Below are 18,931 nucleotides of genomic sequence, written 5' to 3'. Positions count from 1 at the left end.
CCATCCATCATCTCTGTGTCTCTGGTGACCCGACTAGAACTGGGTCTCTCACTGTCTGAGTCACAGTGTGCTGTAGAGCCGGCCCCACCTTCCCTTTAAAGAATAACAACACTGACCCACTAACTTACCCTTTAAACAATTACCGCACTGTGTCCAAAAAGTGTTAAGTACATACACAGTCCTGACAGTAATTACTATCTGCAGTAAACATTTTCAACCTACATTCAAACCGCACCGACGCCCCAATGCTGACACAGTGATTGGAAAGTTTAGTTTAACATGAATTACATCACAAGGTATTGTAGTGGTGGAGTACTCAAATCCTTTACTTAAGTAAAAGTAACAATACCATAATGGAAAATACTCTACTTAAGTATACGTATAGAAGTATTAGCAGTAAAATGTACTTAAGTATCATCCATATAGCCTACTGTTGGGTAGTTTGGTAGTTTAAACTCTAACAATGCAACATATTTTATGAGCTTATCGTATGTTTTGTATGTAAAACCTTATTCTGCCAAGTAACTAGTAACTACAGTCATTAGATAAATGTAGTGGAATAAAAAGTACAATATTTCCCTCTGAAATGTACAAGTACAGTACTTGAGTAGATGTTCTTTGAGACTTTCCACCGCTGATTATACAGTAGTCACATTTTTATGTCCCTCTTTTACAGTTCATATTTTTCCAACATCCAAACCATTTTCAAATTCAGTATGCTGAAAAAACTACTGATCAACCAGTACTACACAATGAAATAGAAATTGTCAGTATCTGAAAGTTCATGGTACTGCTGACTACTTTGTCCCTTTTTTTAGCTAATATGCCAGAAACACAAAGCACTTACAAAACACACCACATAGGCTACAGCATAGCAATTTGAGATCAAGGTGTTGATAGTTTTATCACTAATTCATTCTAGTTACTGGGTTGTACACTGTCAGCTAAACTCACTCTCCTCCCATTTAAATCATGGGAACATCATGACTTCTCTGCTTCTTTAAACAGTGAGGATGCTGTGACACTAGCTCATCTATACGTCTGGGCTTATTTAGCCTGCTGAGTGTGAGAGCCTGCTGTACGTATTAGATTCTGTCTCTGGCAAAGTGGGGATGATTAGATAAAGTGTGTCTGGTGGAGTGGAGCACTTTTTCACTTTACAGTAGCAGTGGCTGTGAATGAGTGGAGGGAAGGGGCTCCACTTTCTGACAATAATAAAGAAATCTGTGTGCCAAGGATTTTTAATGAAACTGGGCACTGTTACTTGAATTACTGCCTTATTACCATAGCAGTTAATACTGTACTGTAGTTTACATATTGTTTACATGATATTTTGTCTGTTTAAAGACCATTATGCAGAATTTATTGACTGAAATCATATTGGGATAGTGAACAGGGAATGATAATGTTATTACAGTAGCCAATAGTAAATGGTGAGAAAGATGCAGTGAGCGGGTTAAAGACAAAAGAAGAGAATTAAAGGGGGTGGGCAGTGGAAAAGAAATACAATACAATACAATTCAATACAATAGCTCTCATTCTGATTCCCCTCCCTGCTGTAGCGTCCCCTCTGCCTGCACTTCATTCTGTCATAACACAATAACTGGGCTCTGACGTCTTAAAAGCCATTGCAGGAGCATAGAGGTGCTTGAAGAGAAAATTGCAGTAGCTCACAGCGGCTGGAGAGAAATACCATTTTGTCTCACTCAAGATGGATTCCACAGTGAGATTTCAGAGGACCAGTACAGAATCAAAATGGAGAAGCTAGAGGGGAGGAGAGAAAAAAGAAAGAGAGGCAGTGTGGAGTGGACAGCTTTGGAGGAGATGTCTGAATTTGTTATTGCTGTTACTTGGTAATCAGGGATATTATTTTCCAGTTTTTCAAGGATTTCACCTTTTTTTTGATATACAACTCTCATTCCTGTTGAATGGGTAGTAGGTTGATTTCCTGCTTTTTTTCTTGCTTTTTCGTGTTACTGATCATCACGTCCCTGTATCATAGTATTTTTCTTTTTTTTTTTACAATGTGACAGGTGTTTATAAAAATACCTAAATATCATGCAAGATAAATGATAAAATGATTAAATAAATGTTCTGCCCCGTCTCAAGATGTGTGCAAAACCTGTGAAAATGTAGCTAAAAAGAAAAGACTATGATAGTAAACAGTAGCACAATAATGGTTAATACAAGTGTTTATTGTATCTGGCCTCCACAACCTCTGAGAAGATTCCCTCCCACCAATCGTCTCGCATACTCGCATGCATATATGGCCTACCGGCACCTACACACACACGCACACACACACACACACACACATACATGTGCACATACACACTCACACCCTCCCTCCCTCTCTTTATGGATTCCACTTGCTGGTTGCCCATCTCTCAGCGCTGCATGTAAACCAGTGAAACCCCTTCAGGACATCAAATCCATGGAATCTGTTGTCGGTTCTATCTAGGTCAATGCTTACAATAGCTGTGCAATTTTTGCTTCTCCCTCCTCTATCTGCATTCCCCCTGTTTGCTTAACCCCACAAGGTTGATTTTCCTTTGCATGTATAAACATCAAAAACGCATATCAAATGTAAGCATATTAAGCGTGCTTTGCTTCTTTCATATGTATTAGTCTCAAGTGGAATATTAAAACATCTACTGTTTTGATGTTAACATTAGTGTAGAATCTAGTGTTTGAAGAAAATTACATTTAGGCTATTTCTTATAAATATTTCTTTCAGCTAATTGGTTTGTGCCGTGCCATTATTCAAACAGTTCTGCCCAGTAACACTGTAGCTCAGCTTGTGCCGAACCCTTTAACATGAAATGCAGGAGCAACACTGCAAGTATAGTGTGAAGTATTTATCTCCCTGAGCTATAGGGGCGGCTTTAGGTGAGCTATGGGGGTGAATTCCAATTTGTTGAGCCACACAGAAAAGAGGAACTGTGCACCTGCTTGTCCATGCATTTTTCAGATATGTTGCTGTTCTTTCGGCTTGGAAATGTATGCTCTGATGAAGGCCATCTTGTCCAAAACCCCAACAATAAATATAAAAACTGCGTATGTGCAATGTATCATACTGTACTGTAACTTCTAGCTAATTTTGTCTGGATGAGCAGCAGTCATTCTCCAATATTATGGGAAACCCACTGCTCCCTTGTTCAATTTAAATGAATTACCCACTGCTAATCTTCTTCAGTGGCTCCCACACAGCCCCAGCTGGTCCCACCCTTGGATGAGTCATTCACATTAGACATTGGGGTGCAATCAAAATCAAACATGCAGAGAGAATTTTGGCTAATCTAAGCAGTCAAAGTTTCTCAAACAAAGAGGATAGAACAATTCCACCTCAGTCACTGTAACCCATTGTTTTTTTTTTAAGTGTGTTTGTTTAAATTTGTGCCAATCCTCTATGTTGCCCCTCTCCTTTACATTATTCCTGCTGGTGTCTGCACACAGTCAGTATAGTTGGAGATATCTGGGCTTCTTTTCCTCCCTTCAGAAGCAGCCATTTGCTGCCATTCATTTTTGTACCGTATGAAAAACAACTTCCACAGACTTGAAAATTACCTGAGCTAGATAATCCATCACAGTAAACATGAAGCCCTAATTTGGTTTTGTCAATCCGTCTCTGTTTAATCGTTATTTCATTGTGCCCGAGAGTTTTCATATCAATGTGAACATTACGTTACGCTCTGCTTACTGTCAATCACCTGACACCCACAGGAAGAAATGGAAGTCTCCTCCAGGAAATAATCCGTCGAAAACATGCTGCCTTATAAACTTTATTGTCGCATCCATGTCTTCTTATTTGGGGCATCTTTGTTAGCTGAGAGAGTAATTTCAAGCTAGGTTTGACACTGTAAAGTATGTATTGTAAAAACACTGAAAAACAAGTAAACATTAAAAAAAATTGATATCACATATGACATGCATTGCAAAATGATTGGGGCAAATGTAAAACAGTGGCAAATGAGCTATAAATGTAAATGACACCGGTATTTTCCTTTAACCCTGTGATGTCAGTGTCTGTTCCCTCTGTACCCCTCCAACATTTTACCTGTAGCTGTTACCGGGCTGCCTCTCCTCGGGCCCTAAATGCTCGCTAAGCTGCCTCTGTCTTAGCATGCCCACCACTGCGCAGTGAAGACAATCTCCTGTAAATTGCTTTTTCGATCAGTTTTGACATCAATCTGCTCCCGTGGGAATGTGGGCATGCATGTGATGGCGGGGAGGAACGTTTCCTTCCTTATGGATGTTGACAACCCCACTCAGCCTGGTTTGATCTGCAGAATTAACATAATATTACCGCACATACTGAACTGGCTGTGACAGCCAAAGAGGGATTGGTTTTCTGTACCAGAGGTTGGCACCAGCTAGGTTACTACAGTAGAACAGTAGAAGTGCAGGACGGGACAATAAAGGCTATTAGAGTTCAAAGATTTAATATGCAGATGGCATTTTGTGACTCATATAGGATTACTGTATGTTTGACAGTTATGGATAAATGTGTATGCTTCATTTGATATACGTGTCACTTCTACTGAAGTAGGAGTTTGCTGCCTCTATTGTCTGGGTGATAAGGCTTCGACCATTGCACTTGTTACTATTAATTACTTCTAATGTTGGTGGTATTTAAGCATATTCTGCTGCTACACTCATTGTGAGTTATTATGGACACAGATGCCTAAATGCCGGAAAAGGAAATATAAAAGTTCTCTTGCTTTCTGTATAATAGCTCCACAGATTGTACGGTACCTTTCATGTTTTTCACTGCCGCCTCTTATCTTCACCAGGACAAAGATATCTCATCACATCCACGGGAGCTTTGTATATTCTGGACGTCCTGCCTGAGGATGGGCTGAATAACTATCGCTGCACCACGCGCCACCGCTACACCGGCGAGACTCGGCAGAGCAACAGCGCCCGTCTCATTGTGTCAGGTCAGTGCTGGATCCGAATTGGAATCAGTTTAATTGCCAAGCACATGAATTTGTCTTGGTGACCGCTTACAGAGTTCACAATATATACTGGTACATGGTACAAGGACAACAGGACCTAATATACATGTAAATACTGCATTGGATGTGGATACATATCCTAACAAAGACCTGTTATCATTGAAAATCATTATCATGTTTAAAAGAAATTACTGTGTCTTCTCTCACAAAAAAAAAAACATCCTTCCTGAAACTTATGTAACACACTCTACTTCTCTCTCTGCTCTGTCACATTACAAAATATATTGTATATATAACTGAATCATGACCCCAAGAATCAATATCGTATTGTACTGTCAGGTGCCTGGCACTTCTCACCACTAATTAACACTAAATTCTCCTCTCCTATCACCCTCTCCAGACCCCACCAACGCTGAGCCAGGCATCTTGGATGGCTTTGACCGCCGTGAGGTGATGATTAATCAGCGGGTGGAGCTGCCCTGTAAGGCTTCAGGCTACCCAGCACCCAAATACCGCTGGCTGAAGGACAACAGCCCCCTGGAGCCTGACAGCCGCTTCCGCCAGACCATCACCGGCTTGCTGATAGAGAGCACCCAGCCCAGCGACTCTGGGACGTACGTGTGTGAAGTGTGGAACAGCTACGGCAACGCTGAGGTCATGGGACGGCTGCTGGTCAAACGTGAGTCTTACGAGGAGGGGATAGGGGTTCTGACTGATCTGTAGATTGATCATGTGCAAAAAGGGGAAGCTGATGTGGTCAGCTGTAATTATATGAATAAACCATGGTGATGTGAGTGGATGTTGAAGTGGGAAAATATGCACAGCACTTTTCAGTACCATGACCTACTGCCAAGGACTGTAACTATGCACAGATACAGGCCCACACATTACATTCTGTAGAACTTAGGACATGTATAGATATGGAATGAAATGCACAGTGTCTGGCCCTGGACACAACTTTGGTCAAATGTAACCCTAAAGAGTTGTATAAATTTCGAATGTTGAGTGGACTGGATGGGTTAAGATAGCAGTCTCCTGAATTCATGCCATGACTCCTTCCAGTCCATCGCATGGTGCAATGTACTCCCAGTGCCAAGCAGTTTTCCAGATGCAAAATTCATGTTAAAGATCCAAAACCATAATTGCAGTATGATGCCCCCCTGTTAAAACACTGTCACTCCACTACTGGCTTTGTTCATGGTGCAGAGTAATTGATTGTTTTGAAGACATTTTATCCCACTTAAAATGTATTGTCTGAACTTTCAATAGACTGGCAGCCGCTTCAGCAGAGTGGGTGGGTGCCATAGGTTGCATAACCAGCAGCCCTCAAGTTGTCAGCTGACAGCTGGAATGCACTCTCCTGTCACTGCCAAGGATCAAACCAACAACCTTTCGTTATTTGGCAGCCTTGGTGCCTTTAGAAAAACAAAACAAAGCAAAAAACAGACTCAAATCCAACCAGAACTTAATCTCCCTTGTCTACCCTACTCTGTCTTCATTTCAACCTTGCTATCATCACAAAAGCTAAATCACTAAAGGAAGTGTGCTACCAACCCTCCTTTTAACATAAAACACGTCTCTGATTTTTAGAGCCCTTGAAGGCGGTGGTCAGCCCCCGGAAGGTGAAAGGCAGCGTGGGTAGCAAGGTGTCTCTGTCCTGTAGCGTGAGCGGCTCAGACGAGTACGAGCTGTCCTGGTACCGCAACGGAGAGATCATCTACCCTGGCAACAACGTCCGCATCACCGGCATCAACCGGGAGAACCTGATCATGGAGGGAATGGCCAAGAGTGACGGCGGAGCCTACCAGTGTTTCGCCAGGAAGGGCAAGATGTCCGCACAGGACTTTGTACAAGTCATCCTTGAAGGTAAAATGGGTGGATGTGGATTATATGGTGGAGCGGTAAACAGTGCTGCACAGCAAGAGTAGGTAATTGTACTAGTGTGTGTGTGTGTCCGCGCACACAAATGCGACACAATTGCCGCTGTCCTGTGTGTGTGTGTATGCATAAGCCGTGAGTAAGCAGAAACAGATTTAGGCCTTGAAGATCAATACAGGGCTTGTGTGTTAATGAGAGCCTGCTGTGTCTCTGCGCTATAGGCTGCCATTAGTAAGATCATCCCAGACTTCACAAACACACACACACAGATGCACACACACTCTTCCAGACACTCTGGCCAATAGCTTACCTTGGCGGCGTTGCTCAGGCAACTGTCTCCTGTGGCCAGAGAGCTGTAAAAAGAGGATATTGATAATCTATAATCATGTGGAACAGACCTAGATTATCAGAGAGCAGCAGCAGGCAGACATGGACATTTCAAAGGCCAACCTCTCCCTGCGTCTGGAAATAAAGCTCCTGGATCACGATTCATAATGGAACCTAGTAGCTATAGAGGTTCTGGCTCACAATGTCCCAAAACAAAATGAAGCGTAAATGCACAGAATGGTGACACAAAATAATGATATTTCTTTTCCCCTTTATAGGCTTGAGGCTTTATTGTTGTTTTATTATTTCACAAGAAAAGGGCTTTTATCACAAATATTAAAACATCACAGTGAATCATCACATGGCCCAAAGTCATCTCACAAACCCTGATGTTTGAATAAGAATAAGAGTTGTTGAATTTTAAACCAGTTTTCCCCTCTAAGTAAACAATGAAGCCTTTTTGATGATGTGCTCTTTCCATTAGAGGCTTTATGCTAGAGCCACTGATATCGCTGTTATCATCACGGTGTGATCAGGAGCCCCAAGAGGCACATACAGTACAACTGCCACTTAATATGCATCTCAGCAGCGGGGTCAGAGTGCAGTGGCAGTCCGGAGCAGCGCTCTTGGAGGAGGTAGAGGTTCAGTCAGTGTTTCTCTCAAGGACAACTCAGCAGGGATGAACGCTGGCTCATCAAGCCTGTGGGATCAAGCCTGTGACCCTCCTTGTACCAGAAGGCCTCTCTAATCACCGTGATACCCTGCCACACTTAATCAATAGAATTAATTGAATTTCCCTTTATTAAAGAGACAGGAAAATACTATAGGAATACATTTCTCTTCACCCTATCACAGCTTCTCATAGGATCTTAACCCTACCAGGGATTCAGTGGAGGGCAAACCCACCTAAACTGTGTATCCACCTTTTTATTTGCAGAAAAGAGTTTACCCGCCTTTTTAACCTGACGTAAATATACATTCATAACAGTTCTATGATCAAGGATCAAACCAAGTGGTGGACGTAGACGGTGATTGAGTTGTACAGGCATAGAGGGTCATTTTTTTGCTAGAATGCGGTAAATCTTAGGTATAAAGGTTTGTTCCTATATTGGAGTATGATAAAAGAATATTTCTATTTTTTATTATTATCTTTACCTATCTTTGTGTGAAGTACATTCAATTTGCCTCGTGTATGAAACGTGCTGTATAAATAAAGTTTGCCTTGCCATGCCTATGTTGATAGGGCCTTTTAAGGTTAGAAAACACATAAATTAATGCTTTTCTGAAAATCAGTTTGATTTTTGTCATGATAATCACCAGCTGGAGGTCACGGTTTACCCACCTTTTTTATTTACCACTGTGTCCTTGTCCACCGCCCCACCTCCCTCTCCTCCCGCCACAGATGGCACTCCGAAGATCCTGTCCTCCTTCAGCGAGAAGGTGGTGAACCCGAACGAGCCCGTCTTCCTGGTCTGCAACGTCAAGGGCACGCCGCCGCCCAGCTGCACCTGGTCGCTGGACGACGACCCCGTCATCAAGGACAGCCACCACCACCTCGGCCACTACGAGACGCACGAGGGCCACGTGGTCAGCCAGCTCAACGTGACGCACACCCAGGTGCAGGACGGCGGGGTGTACCGGTGCACGTGCAGCAACTCGGCCGGGGCCGTGTACCACCAGGCTCGAATAAACGTAAGAGGTGCTTGTCAAATCAGCTCCTCCAAAAACAACAATACATATACCTGTCTGTCTCTCTGTGTGTGTCTGTCTCTCTGTCTGATTGGCGGTCTGGCATTTACATGGGCGTTTGATTGTTGTTTGGATTAGGTGCATGTGTTTTTTTTTTGTAGGATTTTTTTGTTGGTTTCTTTGCTTGTGTGTGCTGCTCTTATGATGACTTTTCTCCTTTTCTTCCGCTCTGTTTCTCTCTCTTTGCCCTTTTGTGACACTTTCAGTAGTTTCCAACTTCTGGCGTCGTTTTAATCTTTAATCTTCTTTGCATTTGCTTTGATACTGTTTTATGTTTGGCCTCCATTGATTGGTTTTGCCTCCATTTGTTTCATGAGGTGTTTTTTTTTAATCTTAATATGGATCTAGTCTAGTGCGATTTTCTCTCTTTCTCTGCTCCTTGTGCATTTGTAATATTGTAGACTCGTTGCTCTCTCCAAATTATCACTGTGCTTTTCCTACATGCCCATATTTTCAGGTCAAACCAATTATCCTGGTTTGCTGCACATAAGCGTATCTGGATATTGAGTTCCAAAATGGGCTGGTTTGTAAATAGCCAGAAGAAAAATATATTTGTTCTGTTTGCATGAATAAATTTATCTGTGCTTTGCTTGTGTGTGAGTGTGAGTGTACATGTGTATCTGTGTCTGTGTGTATTTACTCAAGCAGCCTATTCAGCTCTTCACCATCAGATGTTAAAGCGATTACTGTGTTTCCATTTTATGAGACATGGAATATATTACTGTTATGTGGGTGAGCAGCAAGAGCCACGTTTTTAAGTATTAGTAGTACTGTATGATTTTCAACATTTTCCACTTAAACAGTTTTCGTCAGATGGTTAGCGCTCCCTTGTCTTTAATCTGCTTGTCACTTCACAGCCTTCTACTCAGAGTAAAGCCTGAGATCCTGTGGTAAAACAAACAACAAAAGCTTAAAACAACAGGTCCTTTGCATATCTGAGTACTGTTGGTGGCAGGTGCGTAGGAGCAGAGTTTGTAGCCTTTGTAGGCAGAACTGCTGTCTCTTTTACTAGCAATTGAAACATTTTATCGCTAAACTCCAGTTGTCTAACAAGAAATATCTTAGGAAAGTCGCAAGAACAACAAACATCACTTCTGTTGTGATTCGATGTCAACCCCACTTCCCATGAAATGTTTTTATAGAGAGTTCTTTCTCCCTCTCTGTCATGTTTTTAGGCCGTGCCAGCATCCGACCGATGAAGAACATCACGGCTATTGCCGGGCGGGACGCCTTCGTGCACTGCCGCGTGATTGGCTACCCGTACTACTCCATAAAGTGGTACAAGAACTCCGCTCTGCTGCCGTTCAACCATCGGCAGCGAGCCTTCGAGAACAACGGGACGCTGAAGCTGTCCAACGTGCAGCAGGTGGACGCTGGCGAGTATAACTGCAAGGTGATGGTGCAGCCCAACAAGATGGACACCCAGAGCGTCCATGTTCGAGTCAGAGGTAAGTCCCGTCGACTGGCGTGGTGGAGGCCTACCTGCTGAACTCACTACTCCGTAAGGCCTCATGATGTCGCTGTTATTTGTATTCATTTGTAAGTCATTTGTATTGACTTGCATCTTGAGTCTGAACGCAGACGATTTAAAACCTAGCAGGAAATCTTGACAGCATACCATGCAGCAAAAAACAGCTGGTCAAAAATGGATTCTAATATGATATCTTCTCCTTAATGATGTACTGTAGAAGACAGACATATGTAGAAGAAAAGTTCAAATTCATTCTCAAAATTAACTTAGCAAGTCTCACACAGATGGCTCAGTCTGAGAAGTCCAGTATTGGCCCTTCTGTTAAAGATGCAGAATTTTCTGACCACTAGTGGGCGACAGAAACCGCAACACATTTGTAAATAACACACAGCAAAGCCACTGCACTATGGAGGCCTACTAAGGACAAACACTCCAAAGCACCGAGCATAAATGCTAATAGCTAAGCTAACCGTACCTGCTGAGAAGTGTCGCCGGTTAACAGTCTCGCTTTGCCACTACTACTACTAAAAGCTACTGGATGGACCAGGAGGAGCGTCATTCCGGACCAGAATATAACAAGCTTCAGCAACACAGCTGGCCCGCATGTGTGGCTATTGGTTTATATAAATGTAATTTATTATAATGTCTCAATGAAATCTCCACATAGCACACATTAGTTTCAGGATTGGTTATAAGGTCCGATATCGCTTATTGCAGGTTTAAGGTGTATGACTTGGAGAATTGAGTCTTTCGCTGCCGGAGGCGTTGACTGTTAGCCCATGGGCAAATGCTGATCTATAGATAGATAGATAGATAGATAGATAGATAGATAGATAGATAGATAGCACCAGACTTGAATGAATCTTCTTGATTTTCCTGAGTACATTAGAGTGGCTAATGAAGACTGTATCAGTGTCATTGACGGTACAGCGCAGGGCAACTGAGCTCCATCGAGACGCCAGAACCCGTAATAGGAAATGCTAACAAGGGCTTCCCCATTATGCCTCATCTCCTTTTCCTCTCCTCTGTACAGTATGTCATGAATGATGTTGCCACCACATTACACTTATCCGTGGAGCGAGGGAAAGAGAGGGGGGAGTAAGGGGAGAGCGAGAGAGATGGAGAGAGGGAGTAAGAGAGAGGGAGAGATGATATAAAGCAACACTTCCCAGTGGTGCTAGCGAGCAAGTGCATTTGTTAATTTACTCTGCTCATGCTTAAAATGCTGGAGTGTCTTCGGGGATCCCTGGAGTCCATTATCCCCACTTTGTTGTGAATTAAATAAGCTGCTAAAGTGCTGCTTATTTCGATGTTATTTGAACTCATTGGACACTCAAACAGAGATGACTTGGGTGATGGCTGGAGATTCCCCAGAGAAGAGAGTGCAGGCAGTCCGAATGGGTCTTATCGTGTAACTGTGTTATATTGTGCGACCAGATTGACTCTGTACAGTTCTTCTTTCTTGATAGGTGCTATTCCCGTACTCAGGGTTTTAGATCAGTGGATAAATGGATGGACTGATAAGTAGATAGTGGGCAACCTGGCAGATAGGTCGGTGGGTAGATAGATAGATAATAATCTGAAGATTTTCTATTGTTTATAATGTTTTGGCATTTTGTTTAGACAGACAGACAGAAAGACAGACAGACAGACAGAGTAATTTCTTCTCAGTCAGTTTGTAGCTTTTTGTAGAAAAGGAGCTCAATGCGTCACCAGAAAATCATTTTGCTCTGTTTTTGAGTGCTCTTTTAGCATCGTGTGCTAAAAGGACAAAATGTTCCACTCTGACAATGATGGGGAATTATTGCAGAATGCCTTGCTATTCAGGGCTTTTATGTTCCTTCATTGACCTCTTAAAAACAAGATAGTTAGAAGATTGTAGGATTACTCTGGAAAAAAGGTACACAGTACCTGTCACAGAATCCAGGGTGTTAGGATTTTCTTTGAGACTCAAGACTGAGATTTTGATCCTTTCTCTTTGTGTCTGTATACCTGTCTTTCTCTCTCTGTCTCTCTCTCTCTCCCTGTCTGTCTCTCTCTCTCTCTCTCTCCCCAGTCCCTCCCTACATTCAGCCCTTTGAGTTCCAGCGTTTCACCATCGGTCAGCGTGTCTTCATCCCCTGCGTGGTCATGTCAGGCGACCAGCCGCTGGACATCACCTGGCAGAAGGACGGCCGGCCAATCCCCGCCAGCCTGGGCGTGACTGTGGACAACATCGACTTCACCAGCTCACTGCGGATCTCCAACCTGACCCCCGACCACAACGGCAACTACACCTGCATCGCCCGCAACGAGGCCGCCGCCGTGGAGCACCAGAGCCAGCTGATTGTCAGAGGTGGGAGGAGCAGGGAGGAACGGATTACATGTAACGGGATTACAGTAGTGGTCTCCAACCAGGTGCCATTGAGAGCTGCATGCAGGTTTTCATTTCAACTTAACATTACAGCAGCTGATTTCACTGATTGGTTCCTCCTCTCTGGTTGAAGTTGTGCTAATCAGTGCAATCAGCCGGTATAGTGTTTGGTTGGAATGAAAATCTGCATAAACATGGCTCTTTATGGCACATGGTGGGAGACAACTGGGTTACGGTAATCTCATTACACAAATGGTAACTGTAATCTATTACAGTTGCAGACAGAATCAGACTGCAAATTGTTGAGATAAAATACTTGATTACTTGGATTATGCCAAAACATGTTTGAAAGGAAAAGGGAATTTAAAATGTGAAATGAAAATGTAGATGATGAAAACACTGTTCAAAATATAGTCTGTAAATTAGGATAATAATTGTTCCTTTAACTCCATAGTCTTTTGAAAGCAAAGTAATCCAAATGTACAGGTAACTCCTCGGAAATAAAAGAGTTTTAAGTTAGAGAGCAAAGCACAGCAGCACTGTTGGGGTGGATGACGATGGAAAAAAACAGTATATAAAAATGTTGGTCTCACACCCAAAGCTCCACTGCAAAAATACGGCATTTATTGGTAAAGTTCAAATTACCAGTGTTTACAGCAGCATAGCAATGTTCGTCAGACTGTCACAGAAATAAGGGAGTTTTGGTAGCTGTGAAAAACTCTCTCGTGAGTATAATTCCTATGGCAAAAAGTACAGTGTAGTGTTAAACAACATTTTTATTGGAATCTCTGTATCTATTATTTAGTAAGTAGTGGTGCTGTGCAACCCAATGTACAACAGTGTCAGGACTAGATGTTTGGTTTTCACATTTTCATAAATGTGTGTACTCAGAGATCTTCAATAAAAAGCACAACAAAAAAATGATCAAAGCCATGTATTATGCCATATTATGTGTAACCCATGTCTCCTTCCTGTGTGTGTGTGTATGTATAGTTCCTCCTCAGTTTGTGGTTCAGCCTGAGGACCAAGATGGGATCTATGGGAAAACTGTGACTCTCAACTGCTCCGCTGAAGGCTACCCACGGCCCACTATTGTATGGGAACACTCCAAAGGTACGTGAGCACACGTGTAGCACACGCTACAGACACACTACATACTGGAATTGAACCCTGCCTCATCAACTAAAAGGGAATCTTCCCAGGCCAAGGGAGATATATTTAAAGATTTTTTCTTTTATGCTTCAATAGTTCAACATGTTTAATAGAGTCAGGGCAGCAGGATGGCGCGGTGAGTAGTCCTTCAACTGGAGGACCTGTGTCTGAGCCCCCAGTGTCAGCGAGCATCTGTCTTGCTGAAGTGTCCTTGAGCAAGACACTGAATCCCATTCAGCTACAGGGACGCTGTTCTGTGGATGACCCTGCACCCCGACGTCCCTGTGGAGGAGGGAAAGGAGAATTTATAGAGTTGAGACAGACAGGGACCATGGGAGAGAGGTGGGGGGGGGTCGGCATGCAAGAAAAATCCTAAGCTGAACTCAAACTCACAGCACACGCCTCAGTCGACTGAGTCACCAGGACGCCCTTAGGCTTAGGGGTTCAAGTTCAAGTTCCATTTATCGCTATCCAGTAACCGTGACATTTACCAAACAAGTCACTGCAACACTGAACAGAAAGACGGCAGGTACAAAGTGCAACAGTGCCACATACATACAGTAATATGCATCAAATTCATGGTGTCTGATGATTATTTTATCTCCAGGCTTGATCATTTATCTGGTCCATGTTGAATTGTAGTGATGGAAGGTTGCAGCCTGTAGTTTTTTTTATGCTGTCTGGAATTATCTGTCATTTTTTTCAGCATTACAAGTTCTTAGGCAGGGCATATTCTTATTCAAACTGGAAAATATCATAACATTACTGCATACTTACAGTACATGTACACCGGACATGGAGAAACATATCAAGAGGGCATTGATACCATAGTATGTCTACCAGCTGGCCCAGCTACCTAGTTACATACGCTGCAGTACAAAATACAATACAAATACAAAGATTTTCATATGCTCTATTTTTTCAAGGCCTAGAATATTCTAAACATTTTGCCACCTATGCATGCATTACGTCACGTGTAGCCTAGATATTATTGGCAGCAACTTGGTCTCAGGTTGTGTTTCTTGAAGCGACTGTGTATAGAGACAAGTACACAGCTGATCTAGCAGTGGTAGTGGTTTTGTAGGTGAGTGAGTTCCATTTGTTTCGTCCAGACACACACACACAAACACACACACACACACACACACACACACACACACACACACACAGTCATGGGTGCGAACATGGGTTGTGGGCTTGTGGGGTAACGACCTGTGATGCATCATCAGAGGATCCCCAGAGAGAGAGAGGGAGGGATAGTGAGAGAGAGACAGACAGACAGACAGCAATAGAAAAAGAGAGACAAACAGAAACAAACAGACAAACAGATTGACAGACAGACAGAGGCAGAAAGAGTCAGTCAGTCAGCCAGCCAGACAGAGAGAAAGACAGAAAGAGACAGACAGGAAGGAAGACAGCAGGTGAGTTCAGCCACTTGAGCAGGGCAGCTGAAGAGGGGCCCCAGGTGTCTGCTCCATCATCCATATAACCAGGGATGAAAGCCTCACCAACAGAAGGACAACAACCAATGAGGAGTGGTGTGTGCGTGCGTGTGTGTGTGTGTGTGTGTGTGTGTTCATGTGCGTTAGTTCCCATGATCAAAGGAATGAAAGGATCGGATCTGTTTTCCACCCTTTGATGGGATTTGTGTGTGCAAGCGTGCACGTGTGTGTGCTCACACATGCGTGTGTGGATGTGTGAATCTGAGACAACCAGGCCTCTTGCCCAATTAGTACTGTCTGACCAGTCCTGATCGGTACGGAGAGCGCAGACTGAGCCGCGTGTGTGTGTGTGTGTGTGTGTGTGTGTGTGTGTGTGTGTGTGCGTGTGCGTGTGTGTGTGTGTCTACTCAGTCAGCTTACCTATCCAGACTGGGCCAGGCTGCCTGCTGTGTTCTGCGGTTTTGTGGCCTTCGTATATCATCCCCTCTCTCTTTCCCATCGTTCCTGTCTCTCTCTAATGCATTTACCAATACTCAAGGTATCTGCTGGAGCAAAGATGCAATAAAAAATCTTGGAAAAAAATGTATCCGGAGAGGACGGCTAGGGAGGCTACCCGTGAATGTAGCTCTAATTTGCAGTGTGCCGGAGTGCAGTTTGTTCAGAGAATGGCCCGTGCTTTTACTGCAACACAAGTAGCTAAGAGCCAGCTGAGTGTCTCTGGGAGATATGGAACAGTAAGGAAAGGTCAACCGCTATTAGCATAACGACTAGCTCTATTTGGATATGCAAAATCCATAATTCAAGAACACGCATCTCTCTCTCTCTCTCTCTCTCTCTCTCTCTCTCTCTCTCTCTCTCTCTCCGAGCCAGGGGAGCAGGAACAAAGTCACCACTTGACCCTTCACTAGCCATGGCCACTTGACTGCATTTTAATTAACAAGAAAAAACCCACAGCTCGCTAAATGGCCTAATCTCTACACGCTAACTTTAACACGGGCTAATGCAGCGCCTGGCCCAGTCCACACACGTGTTTAATACTCCATGAGCGAGGTGGAATACAGAGCTTTTATTATTAGAAGAGTGGACCATTTATTGTTGCGAAAGACGTTAGATGTGTTATTCAGTGTCAGACATTTCCTACAGATTTAATGCTGCCATTGTAGAATGAGATACTGTACTGTATAACAATAGAGCAAGAGTGATTATATCATTCTGAATAACAATAGCTGCTAATTACAGGCAGGCAATAGGTCAGATGCTTCAGTGCTAGATTCTAAATATAGTGGTAGTTGGAAATGATTTGTTTTAAACCAGACAAAACTATGTCTTAAAGGACTACTTTTTGGGAAATTGTTGCCGTTGGTCAACTTACCCTTTATATGACAAGAGGATTGGCAGTAAAAAGCACGTCAGCATGTGCACAAGGCAAAAATATCTACCAGAGACGTAACAGATGATTGGTGGTAGTCCTATCATAACATGTACAGTAAAAGGTTGACCAAGGTTGACCAACAAGACAATTTCCCAAAATGTTGGTGTAGTCTTTCAAGAATTTATGGCCTGTGTTCAACTCTGTACTTTAAGGTCATTAATGCACAGTAGCTGCTTTAAATATTTCTTCTGGATCCATCAATCCATGTAATTAACAATGTGGTTCACAAACATAAATGCTTTGAACAAACATAACTGCCTTGAAATGTAAATCTAGAGATTTTATTTGACCACACACACACACACACACACACACACACACGCACGCACACAGGCATAAAGAGTCAGAGGAAATCCAACTACAGTAAGCATCTCTGAATCTCATTGGCCATGCCCCGTGTTCAAGGCCGGCAGCAATGCGCGGCCTCTCTGCTCCCCCTCTGCCTGTTGTTCCTCTGCACCAATCTGCTGTCTTGTTAAACATGAGCATTATGTCTGTTCTGATTGCATCACACCGGCAGCTAGGCCTGCTACTCTCTGCTCAGCAGCTGTTTGGCGGTTTAAGGATTTAGGCCTGGTGTTAAGAAACATGTTTACAATCCTCCCTAAGTCTGACAAGCTTTGTCATCAAATCTTCAAACACACACGCACGCACAAATGTACGCACACACACACACCGCAGGTCAGTTTACGATTAAGCATGCAGTGTTAGCGTTACCCATCCCTTATCCCTTAAAGATCAGTATGTATGTATTTATGTATGTATGTGTGTGCATTTATACATACGTGCTACACAGTTGGATAAATGTTTCTTTTCTCTCGTTCTCCCACGTCCCTTCTCTTCCATCTCTCTCCCTCTTCCTCCGTCTCCTCCCTCTCCGTCCCTCCCTACACGCTGCAGGTGCGGGCGTCCCCCAGTTCCAGCCCATCCCTCTGAACAGTGGCTCTCGTATCCAGCTGCTGAGCAACGGTTCGCTGCTGATCAAACACGTGCTGGAGGACGACAGCGGCTTCTACCTGTGTAAGGTCAGCAACGACGTGGGAGCCGACGTCAGCAAGTCCATGTACCTCACCGTCAAAAGTAAGACTCTGCATCGGACGCAGTATCAGTATCAGTCGATGTACTCAATGTATTTTATTGTCAGAGTCCTCTATGGGCAGCCATTACAAATCCCCCCAGTTCAGAATCTACCCTGCATTAGCACAAAAATGTCCCACAGCTCTTTGAGGACAAACAGCAAGTAATCAAGAATGTAAAAACATGGAAGGAGATGACTGATGTACAGATTCTGTACATCAATTCTTGGACAAGCGGTCCAAAAGATGAACAAACTGGGTCTGAGAGCAGATCCTGGTCTTGATCCATCCAGGCAACACCTCCTTGGCCTTAATAGCTCTTGGTGTGGTTATAAAACAGAGATGAGATGCAGCCAAACACTTTATAAACTAAGCTAAGCATCACAGAGGTCATGATCTTGACATGAGGCGAATTTGGAGACTGACTGGCTGTAGTCATTTATATAAACCTTATTACCAGGCTAAGTTGACTAAGTAAATATTCCTATTAAAGGCTTAGCTGATGAAGACTGTGGTATACAGTTGGTTTGACTACTGCTGACAAAATGCAATTATTGTAAGTCGCTTTGGACAAAAGCGTCTGCTAAATAACGTAATGTAATATAAAGTAAATGCTATAAATAATAATTCTTATTTACAGCAGCAGTCTGAGGAAGAAAATCATAGGCAGAGGCTAACATACATATTCAGACCTAGAGCCAGGAGTTGTTCAACATTTTTTTCTGCACAAACCTATCTGTATGCAGACAGCTTACCCTCCTGTCTCTCCTATGTGTATGCAAGCATGTTCATATCTGCCTGCGAGTGTGTGTGTGCATGTGTGTGTGTATGCACCCGTGTATTCCCGTTGCTCCGTGCGGTGGTCGGTATGTTAATGTCCCCGGCCACAGGTCTCCTGCCTCCAGCGAGCGTTAGCACAGCTCCCCCATAGCGCTAGGAGTGTCTCCTCATTTTGATGGTGCTCAGATGCGAGTGGGGCTTATTTTCCCTATGCTACTGTTATCAAACTGGAGCAGGAGGAGCCCCCCTGCCAGGCAGCGCTCTCTCTCTCTCTCTCTCTCTCTCTCTCTCTCTCTCTCTCTCTCTCTCTCTC

General features: G+C 43.4%; 1 protein-coding gene across 2 annotated transcripts in view; it reads left to right on the top strand.

The window, feature by feature from the left end:
* dscamb (Down syndrome cell adhesion molecule b) overlaps nucleotides 1-18,931 on the top strand; it is a 122,989-nt gene that overhangs the window by 68,743 nt on the left and 35,315 nt on the right. For both annotated transcript variants that reach the window (XM_078284039.1, XM_078284040.1), the window contains 8 exons: nucleotides 4,794-4,940; nucleotides 5,359-5,637; nucleotides 6,549-6,824; nucleotides 8,566-8,862; nucleotides 10,088-10,360; nucleotides 12,440-12,718; nucleotides 13,730-13,849; nucleotides 17,663-17,842. In XM_078284039.1, coding sequence (XP_078140165.1) covers nucleotides 4,794-4,940; nucleotides 5,359-5,637; nucleotides 6,549-6,824; nucleotides 8,566-8,862; nucleotides 10,088-10,360; nucleotides 12,440-12,718; nucleotides 13,730-13,849; nucleotides 17,663-17,842 — 1,851 coding nt within the window. The remainder of the gene's footprint in view (nucleotides 1-4,793; nucleotides 4,941-5,358; nucleotides 5,638-6,548; nucleotides 6,825-8,565; nucleotides 8,863-10,087; nucleotides 10,361-12,439; nucleotides 12,719-13,729; nucleotides 13,850-17,662; nucleotides 17,843-18,931) is intronic.

This window comes from Centroberyx gerrardi, chromosome 6, assembly GCF_048128805.1.
Source record: "Centroberyx gerrardi isolate f3 chromosome 6, fCenGer3.hap1.cur.20231027, whole genome shotgun sequence".
Taxonomy (NCBI): Eukaryota; Metazoa; Chordata; class Actinopteri; order Beryciformes; family Berycidae; genus Centroberyx; species Centroberyx gerrardi.
This window is presented reverse-complemented; position numbering and strand designations above follow the sequence as displayed.